The sequence below is a fragment of the Lissotriton vulgaris genome, chromosome 7 (assembly GCF_964263255.1).
Source record: "Lissotriton vulgaris chromosome 7, aLisVul1.2, whole genome shotgun sequence".
NCBI classification, from domain to species: domain Eukaryota; kingdom Metazoa; phylum Chordata; class Amphibia; order Caudata; family Salamandridae; genus Lissotriton; species Lissotriton vulgaris.
Genome location: NC_141695.1, coordinates 894,659,143 through 894,670,745, shown reverse-complemented (window position 1 = coordinate 894,670,745; position 11,603 = coordinate 894,659,143). Strand labels below are relative to the sequence as shown.

Genomic DNA, 11,603 nt, shown 5'->3' with positions numbered 1-11,603 from the left:
AAATTGGAAAGGAAGAAAATACACTATTAGTACATGATGCAAACATTTTAGAGCAGGAAAATAACAATAGTGGCATACTTAAGAAAGCAACATCATCTAATTTACAATCTAAACAGACTAGTACTATAACATACACACAAATTACAAGTACATTAATACATGCAGCACCTGAACATGTTACAAAAGAGACTTTGAAAAAAAAAGGTGTAACACAGACAAAATTAATTCTACAACTGCTAAAACAGCTAAATTAGTGCTTTGTTAGAAACAGAAATTATTGAGCAAAAAAATGTAGATCAGCAGACACATATTAATGAAGCTACAACAAATGTACCAGTAACAGAAGAATTGCAAATTGCTAAAAAATGTAACAAGAAAGTACTTAAAAAAAAGACATTAAAAAACATACAATTATTGAAAAGACCTTAAAAGCAACTTTAATAACAGATAATAGTAATCAAAAACTCAAAAAGAGTAATTAAATGAAATTGAATAAAAAAGAATTATTACAAGATACTATGCATAAATTGGAATCACATGATATAAATACTATTAATTGTCAAGATAACAATAGTAACATAGTAATAGAAGTTAACTGTAATTTAATAAATACACAATTGCAAGAGATGAAAATAGATAACACATACATTTGCAATCTTGTATTTGCTATTATTTATAGTCAAAATACAGATCCAACAAAATGGACTGCAGAGGTTATGCATAATATAATGCACCTTGGCAAAAATATGTATGTAGATATGACAACTTTCTATAAGAAACAAAACATACACTTTGAAAATATACCTACTTATATTGAATATGATAATACAATATATTGAATTAAAATGCAAAAAGAGCAGTTCTATAGCATAGTGAAAAATAATACAGTACAAAAAAACATACACTTAACTATAACAAATGCTTTAGCTAGACATTATTGTAATATAATATTTTTACATACAATTGTAATAATTATTATTAAAAAACATGATACCTATTGCATTTATTACTCACAAACATCAAAAAGTAGTCATAAATATACAACTGACTACATTCCAAACAGTATAGAAATAAAAACATATACAAATTTAATGCAGTATATAATGACTATATGTAAAAATATGCTCGTCATTAATGAAGAATTACTATTAATAAAAGTAATACCTTTAACAGTGACTAAAATTCTTAAGTCTTCTTTTAAAAAAACACAAAAAAGATTAACTTTAAAAAAACTGTTGAAGATAAGAAACAAATGCTAATACACTATAGCACACAATTAGCTTCTTCACCTACCACTTTCCAATCCGCAGTAATGACAAAAAAAGTTACAGAAGTAAACAAAAATACAAATAAAGAAATATCTACTTCACAAATATCTATTAAAGCTACAGTTACTAAACAAAATATGGGAAATAAAAGATATACAAATAAAATACAAATAAATAGTAACAGTGAGAATAGTATAGTACCCGAAAAAAATAGTAATAATATGCATGAAATAACATTTCAGGAAAGCACTACAAACGAAAATATCTCAGTTAATAATAGTAATAAAAATGCAATACCAAATAAAGATGCAAATATGTTAACAATATCAGAAATAATAGAAGCATTTCATAATGAAATACAATATGGTCCAGAATATATATGCACTATTTGTAATCAAATGTGGCATAAGCAGACAGTAAAAAATATAGGTTATATCGCAAACCAGAAAACATTTCTATTATGTAACATTAGCGAATATCAAACTAATTATATATGTGAAACATGCTATCACTATATAATTAAAAACACAATTCCACCATGTTCTGTTTACAATGGAATGAGTTTCCCTAATATACCATCTGAATTATATTTACATAATTTAGAGGAGAGATTAATATCTCCTAGAATACCTTTTTTGCGAATTAGAACATTGCCACGTGGATTTCAAAAAGCATTAACAGGTGCTGTTGTTAATGTACCAGCTGATGTTATGACCACGATTACAATGTTGCCAAGACAAATAAGTGATAATATGACAATTCCTATAAAATTAAAAAGAAAATTACGTTATAAATCATACACACATTATGAAAATGTAAGACCTAATAAAGTAAAAAATGCAGCTGTATATTTAGCTTGCAATAGTGAATTATTTAAAGAATATGGTATAACTATAAACTCAGATTGGCAATATACACCAAATCAGGAAACAAATGATACAAATATGTCTGAAACTAACAATACTTCAAGTAGTACAGATGAACTACCTGTAGGTAATTTAGATACATTATTAACAAATGAAACTATTCCAACAGATAACATTAATGTATTAAGTTTAGCTCCTGCTGAACATAATACTCCACGTGGATTATATGAAGACAAAGATTTGGAATACTTAGCATTTCCAACAATTTTTTGTGGTAAACGTAGAACAGCTAATGAAAATAGACATGTACCAGTACATTATAGTACTATATGTAAATGGGAATTACGAAGGTTTGACAAAAGAGTGGCTAATAATGTAACAAATCTGTTTTTCAAGTTAAAAAGATTGCATATTAAACAAATACAAGACAAAGTTTTTATATCACTTAGAAAGTATTTTACTAATGGGAAAGTTATCACAGTGAAAGATATAAAAGATAACTTAGACAGCATACTACAATACAATGAAGGTTACAAAATATTAAAAACAATACGAAGTTCTCCACCATATTGGGAAAATTGTAAGAAAGATTTATTTGCAATGATAAGGCAATTGGGGATCCCAACTTTTTTTCTAACATTATCAGCAGCAGAAACAAAATGGTACCATTTGATTAATATACTATTACGAATAAAAAAAAGAAAAGAATGTACAAGAGATGAATTCAAAAGTATGGCATGGGAAACAAAATGCAGTCTAATACAGCAAGACCCAATAACATGTGCACGACACTTTGATTATCAAGTTAGAAAATTATTCAATTGTATTTTACTTCATAAATCAAACCCAGTAGGTAAAGTAATAGATTATTTTTACAGAGTTGAATTTCAACAGAGAGGATCACCACATATACATGCATTACTTTGGATTGATAAGGCACCACAATATAACATACACAAAGATGACAAAGTAATACATTTTATAAATAAGCACATAACATGTACAAAGACAGAAGAGACACCTTTAAACAATTTACTTCCATTACAAAAACATGGCCATACAAAATATTGCCGCATAAAACATAAAAAACATGTAAATATCAATTTCCAAGATATCCAATGGCATGCACAATGATATTAAAGCCATTACAATTAGAAAACACTAACAATATGTTTAAGGAACACATAGATATTATTCATGCTACAATGAATACAGAACAATTTGCAAATTACACATATGAAGAATTTTTACAGCACATTCAAATAACAGAAGAACAATATATAACATGCATACAATCACAAATAACTAAAACTACTATATTTTTAAAAAGAACACCAGCTGAATGTTTTATTAATAATTACAATAAAGGAATTTTAAGAGCATGGCAAGCTAACATAGATATACAGTATGTTTTAGATGCATATGCTTGTGCTGTATATATTGTATCATATATTAGTAAATCTCAGCGTGGCTTAAGTAAAATATTAGCACAAGCTGCAAAAGAAGTTGGCCATAATGTAAACATGAAAGAGCAATTAAAGTACATTGGTAATACATTTCTAAATTGCACAGAAATTAGTGCACAAGCAGCTGCTTACCTTATATTGCAAATGCCCTTAAGGAAAAGTTCAAGATCATTTGTATTTATTAATACAAGTATGCCAGAACAGCGTACATATTTAATGAAAGACATTAATACAATAAATATGTTACCAGAAACATCAACAAAAATACAGTTTGACAATGTTATTAACAAGTACAGCAAACGGCCAATAACATTAGAACAATGTACTTTAGCTGATTATGCATCAAACTATAATACTAACCAGAAAATAAACACACAGAAAAAAAAAATACTTATGATGACTTACTTTTAGAAACTAACTTTTATAGTTCAGATGAAGAAGAAGTTCAAATAGATGAATTAATAAGTAACAAACACAGCAAAATGTACAGTGAGCGTAGAAAAAAATAATAATAAGATATAGACGTTTCAATAAAATAAACGACCCAGAAAATTATTACAGAGAACTTCTAATGCTATACTACCCTTGGAGAATAGAAAACGATATAATTTCGCCAAAAAGTACATACTAAGAAAGATACCTACAAGTACAAATAGAAGTAGATAGTAACTATAAATTATATAATAAGGAAGATACAATAATTAATACTGAAGAAACACATAATAATGAAGAAATGGACACATCACCAGCATCACCTACACTATCAATAGTTATAGATAATCAAGTAACAACAACACATGCATATCAATCAGATACACAATATGATCTAGCATTAGATTTAGGAAGTAGAACAATTGCAGAAGAAGACTTATTAGTGAACAATATACTACCACAAGAGGAGTACAGTAATATTATGCAAGATTTAACAATGGAACAACTAAGTTTTGTTTACCATCACTTAAACTGGATAAAAACAAAAACAACATATTTTTTTACTTTTTGTACTGGTGGTGCAGGAGTAGGCAAAAGTTATGTAATTACTGCACTATATCAAACTTTAGTCCGATACTATAATACAAAAGCAGGAGAAAATCCTGATAACATTTATATATTATTGACAGCACCAACAGGGCAAGCTGCACATAATATAAATGGTCAAACTTTACATAGTACATTTAAAATTCCAATCTCACAAGCATTAACATATAAGCAATTAACACATGAAAATAGAAGTGCACTACAATGTAAATTAATGCATTTAAAAGTTCTGATAATAGATGAAATATCAATGGTTGGCACAAATATGTTAAATTTTATACACAATAGATTGCAAGAAATAAAAGCATCTAATGAACCATTTGGAGGTATATCAATATTAGCCATTGGCGACTTTTACCAATTGAAACCAGTTTTTGATACATATATATTTGAAAACTCAAAAAATATGTATGGACCATTAAGTACTAACTTATGGCAAACACATTTCAAAATATTTGAACTTACCAAAATAATTAGACAAATAAATGATATGCCATTTGCACAACTGCTAAATAGACTAAGGATTGGTGAGCAAACAATTGATGATATTCAAAAGTTGAAATCGCGTGCAATAGAACCAGATTCAAGTATACTACAGTCTATACCATATATAATGTTTACTAACAATGAAGTTAATGAAATAAATCATAATGTTTTGATGCAACATATCAAACACTATCCAATGTATACTACAATAGCTATAGATACAGTACCAGGAGACTTAAGTCCAGAAGTAAAAGAAGCAATTTTAGAAAAATTACCTACTAATACAAATCAAACTATGTCATTGGCAAAAACATTACATATTGCAATTAAATTACGTTATGATGTAACTTCTAATATTAATGTGAATGATGGTTTAACTAATGGTGCAACAGGTATAATTGAATATGTTGAAACTACAAATAATATCCCAATCATTGTTTGGATGCATTTTGACAATCAAAAAATAGGCACACAAACAAGGCAACAAAATAAACACCTTTACAAAATGAACATTTCTGACACTTGGACACCAATATTACCGATTTCTCGTAATTTTCAATATAGCAAAAAATTAATAACAATAGTACGAAAACAGTTTCCATTACGACTATCATCTGCACGTACTAAACATAGAACTCAAGGTCAAACAATAGAACCATTATATATACATTTCGGTAATAGCAAAACACATCACTTACATTATGTAGCAATTAGCAGAGCAAAGTCTTTAAGTAACATATATATTAAAAACTTCAAAGAAGATAAAATATTAACACACTTTAAAGTGCACGAAGAAATGTTTCGAATGAGAACAAATATGTTATTACAAATTTCAATACCACAAATACATCAATACAACAAAAAATTCACACTAATAGCACATAACATAAGATCACTACAAAAACATTTCAAAGCAATGAAATCTGATACTAATATATTAAATGCAGACGTGTTATGTTTAATGGAAATAAATATAACACACAAAACACCTAACGAAACATATAATATTGATCATTACAATTGTTTATTATTTGACAAATTTTACAACATGCACACAAAACATGGAATAGCTATATATTACAACAAACAACATGTTGTAAATCCAATTTTTACAACAGAAGAACAAATTGACATTTTACAATTCACACAAATAATTAACAATACACAATACTTAATAGTCATTATATACAAACCACCAAAAGTTGCTATACAAACATTACTAGCAATTTTAAGTTCGACATTAAATGCATATCCACATCATAAATACATCATAATGGGTGATTTTAACATTGACCTACAACAAACAACATACAGTAGCAAATTACTACAAAACTACATGAAAACAAATTTTAATTGTGAGCAGAAAATTAACACACCTACAACAGATTACAACTCTTTACTAGATCACATTTTTACAAATGCACATCCTACAAATTACGGAACATTAGAATCATATTACAGTGATCATAAACCAATATGGATAGCTATTTAATGTACTGTTTAAGAATGTCACCCTATGAAAGTACTGTCTTTGCAAAAATAACAGTATTGATTATTAATATTTACATATTATTTTACAGATGATTTCCATTGAAGAATTAAAGAGCATCAATCAATTTGATTCCAAGCCATACCAGAAAGCGCTACGAGTCAACATCATCAAATGTTCACCCAAAACTTATTATCGAAATTCAAAACAGGAAAATAATGTTTTGTATCATATGGCATTAGCTGATGAAAGTAGTACTATAAAAGCAACATGTTATAATGAGGATTACTATATGCAAACAAAAGAACAAAATGGATTACTTATTCGCAATTACATTTTCAAAAATGATATTTTGTTGTTGACAAAGCAAATGAAAATAGCAAGAATGCCACCCCTTACAATTTCAGCAGGTATTATCCAGGAAGCGGAATGCATCCTACAACCGCCAGCCCCACCAGTATCTCCGATAAAAGGTGTTCGAGGAGCTGCTGTAAAGACACTCCTGAGTGTGTCAGGAACAATAACAGAAGTAAGCATTATTTTATTATTATTTTGCATGCAACTATTTGTCTTAGTACCTCATTATACTAAAAAGAGTTTGCAATTGTACAATAATAAGTAATTGTTTTCATTACGAATAAAATGCAATGTTTATATGTATACAAGTTTTACAACTTATAATTTTCATAAAATAATATAAAAGGTACTGTTTTATGATATTACTATTGCTAACATGCCAATATTTAAATAGAACAGTACATAAAGATATAAAAATATATGAGACAATTATTATCCATTAATACAAGGTAAGTAAATTCTCTATATACATTACAAAAACAGAAAAATTCTATAACCTATGCAACTTACCTGCAAATAATTTACTTGTTTCCCATAACTACTTGTACAAAAAAGAAAGTGTACATTGCTATCTGCAACAAGTAATTAATATGCAATTATTTTCTTACAAAATTTTATTCGGAACTATTTTATTATGTTAATTATACCCTCCAAAGCAACAATCAGCTACTATTATAAAGTAAGTAAATAATTTTGTATATGTTACAGAAATCCGAAAAATAACAACACACAATACAAACAGTATTTACTTGTTTAAAATAGAAAATTGTACAACAAATAAGATTGTACAATAACATCTGAAACAAGTAATTACTACATGTTCTACAATAGCTAAGAAATAAAATATATCAAGTACACCATTAACAGCTTATCACCTATTGCTGGCCTTATTGTACATCTTGCTCTATTTTGTTCCTATAAACTCCAATCTACATTTCTACCCTTAAAGTTCCCTTTCAGTATATGTGTAAAAGAGGCAATCTTAGCTTATAGGGCAAACTACTAGCTGAAGAGACACTTTATAACTTACAGTAACTGTTACAATTCCATGGAACAAGTTGCAATTGTATGAGCTTTGTGAAAGAATTTATTGTACCTATACATACAACATAAGTACTACACAGTTTACATGGCTATTTCGTATTTTATTAAGCAGACTTCTACCCAAATATACAACTTTAACAAACAGCATTTACTTGTTTCAAATACATACTTGTACAACAAATAAAATTGTACAATAATATCTGAAACAAGTAATTACTACATGATCCACAATAGCTAAATGTAAAATACATCAAGTACTCCATCAACAGCTTATTACCTTAGGCTAGTCTTATTGTACTTTTTGCTCTATTTTGTTCCTCTTAACTCCCATCTCCATATCAATCCCTATAACTTTCCTTTCATTATATGTATAAAATAAAGCAATATTAACTTATGGGGAAAACTCCTTGCTGAGGAGACACTTTCTAACTCACAGTAGCAAACAATTCAAGAGACATGTTGCATTTCTATGAGCTTTGTGGAACAATTTTATGTATATATACATACAACATAAGTACTCGCACAGTGTCTTTGTAGATTTGATGTCTTATTGAGCAGACTGCTACCAAAGAAGGAAGGCTCCTATCCTCCAGAACTTCCCTGCACCCCCCCCAACTGCTCTGCTGACAACTGCTGTGTTGTCAGCAGAGCAGTGTGGGATGCCATCTCCCCCTACCACCACTGCTGACAGCTCCACCCAAAACAGAAAAAGCTCCTACCTTCCAGCACTTCCTGCCCATCCCTGCTGAAAGATCTTCTGTTGCACTAGACCCAAGTGTCGAGCGCAGCACCAACATACCAACAAGCTTAGCAGACTTCAACCTAAAGAAGGAGAAGCTCCTACCCTCCAACTCTTTCCTGCCCAACCTACTAGGAGCTCATCTATAACCCTTAACGTGATAATGTACAATGCAGCTCCAAGACAGCAAGAGCATAACATACTCTTACCCTAAGCAGGAAAATCTCCTGCTCTCATGCTCTTCCCTGCCCCCCCTGCTGACAGCTCTTATGTTCCATGCAAACCAAAGATGTCCAACACAACTCCAACAGAACAAGAGGCATGCCACTTCTATCCAAAATAGAAAAGGCTCCTACGACCCCAGCTCTTTCCAGCTGATGTATTAACATTGATACTATGATAGTATAATATCAGCCTATGGAAAACTCTATATACCATCAATGGACTTACTAAATACCAAAAGTAGAAATGTAGAAAGACAAACAAGACAGTTTAATCAAAAGAAAGGTAAAATATACTAGCAATACATCAATGGATCTGTGAACTATAAACAGCAATACAAGGTAAGTAACACAAATTATATCCATTTGCATTTGTACAAAAGTAAGCAAAACTTGCATGCCAAAGAGTTAATAGTTTTTGTTTCCATTATTTAATGTTGCAAATATAAAAATGTCTATAGTATGTTTCTGAATAATTCTGAGTGTACATATACAAAAAAGTAAATTTATTGTTCAACATTCATTAAAGTATACAAAACTGCAACAAATGCCTACTTTACATACCACAGGCAGAAGATACTAAAAATATACTTGTTGGAGGCCAAGACACTAAAATAAGGAGCATTACAATTAATGATGCTACAGATTCAGTGAAGATAAGTCTATGGAGAGACGCCACTGATTTTACGATTGAAATTGGGAAATATGTTCAGCTTACACATATGGCTGTACATGAGTTCAATGGAGAGAAGATATTGAACACAACAAGACACACTACAATACAAGTAAGTAAATATTTATAGCAATATCATAATGCAATTAGAAAATTAAAAAAGGTGTACTAAAACACTATTTCCATAGGTTATACAACCACCAAAAGAAAACATAACTGTAACGTTATTTGGGATGGAAAAAACATACCAGGAGAAAAGCACAATGGTGGTGCAAATAGAAAATAATGAAAACTTGCAATCAATGGACATCAATAATACACCTTTGATGGACTTCTTAAACATTGAGACTGACACAGAAGATTTTGAAAATGCTTTAATGCCATTTTTGCCAATAACACTTAGTGTACTGTTTTGTAATGGTTGCATTACAGACATAATAAGAGAAATATAACTGCAATATAAACAATTGTTGCAATACCGCATACAAAATACTATAAAGTAACATGAAGAGTTTGCATACTACTAATGATTACTTATGTTTGACTTTTTCAGATAGTTATTTGTATCCCAAAATCCATTTCTTGTTCATGTAACAGTGCTAAATTATACTTTCTTTGTTTGCAAAACTGTGCATATCTTTATTGATTGTTGCATTATTTAAAATACTGCACTTTATCGTGATTGTACTATCACAAATTCTTACAAAAGTGTATCTTACAAAATACTCAAAAATTGCACTATATGTTGCTATAATTGATCTTAAAACATTGTTGCCATAACAGTATTAAAAACACTAAAAAGTGACGTGAATAGGTTGGATGATACTACTGATTACTTATGTTTGATTTTTTCTGAAAGTTATTTCTATAAAAATGTCATTTCTTGTTCATGTAAATGCTAAAATACTTTTTACGTTTGAAAAACTGTGCAATTTTATTTTACTTGTTGCATTATTTAAAATATTGCACTTTATTGTCATGATACTTTAACTAATTGTTTTTAGTAAAGTGTATATTAGAAAACACCCAAAAATTGCACTCTCTTTTGCTGTAATTGTTATGTTTATTTTACTTGATCCTAAAAAATAAATACTTGTTACATTGTTACTACTTGTTTTGCTAAAGGAATGTACATGCAGATTACCATATTATTTACCAAGTTAATTTTCATATATAACTAAATAAGAACTAACAAAATGCTCAACACACAATTGAAACTATCTCAGTTCTAAAAGAATGCCAATAATATGTACATTTGAGTATATCTTTCTATATGTCATAAAAAAGGAACTTTTTAAAGAACACTGTAGTTTGCCTGATTATTTCCTACCGAAAAATGCTAACTATTACATATCTATATAATTATTGTATAATGTGTGAAATAATGTGTGTAAACAACATAAATACAAAATATATTGCAGAGGAACTGCAATATATTCAACATATGCAAACATTATAACTAATGCCATTACCAATTGCAATGTTAATAACTTAATCTTAACTAAGGCGAGACCTATTGCATTGCAAATGCTTGTTTGTATTGATTTCTTTCCCAAACCCATCGACTTCTTAAACACATGTTGCATGTTACAGACCCCTTTTAAGCCATACCGGCTTCATTGGTTGGCTGTAGTACATAGGAATATTTCATAATTTCAATTTGAGAATATGCTTACTAGTAGGTACATGGATTAATGGTACCATAAATATATTTATCGAGCTACGTCTCAAGGGTTACCTCGAAACACACCACAATCTGTCTTGCAGTATTAGACATATTTGCTAAATGCATATGATGTACTCGTGTCTAAAATGTTGAACACATTGTTTTGTACAAATATTCTAAACCACGTTACCAAGCTGTTGTTATTTAGAGCGAGAAAACCTGTTTTTAGTTTGTATTGTGTACCGTAATTAATGATGATGTACTAATTGACCTGCGCGCATTGCAAGGTG

General features: G+C 29.4%; 1 protein-coding gene across 1 annotated transcript; it reads left to right on the top strand.

Annotated features, from left to right (window-relative positions):
• The first annotated feature begins 6,704 nt into the window (after positions 1–6,704).
• LOC147702646 (uncharacterized) lies at positions 6,705–10,896 on the top strand. The gene is made up of 3 exons (XM_086928814.1): positions 6,705–7,142; positions 9,544–9,759; positions 9,836–10,896. The coding sequence occupies exons 1-3, from the start codon at positions 6,705–6,707 to the stop codon at positions 10,097–10,099; spliced, it is 918 nt and encodes a 305-aa protein (XP_086784940.1). The 3' UTR covers positions 10,100–10,896.
• Positions 10,897–11,603: the final 707 nt, after the last annotated feature.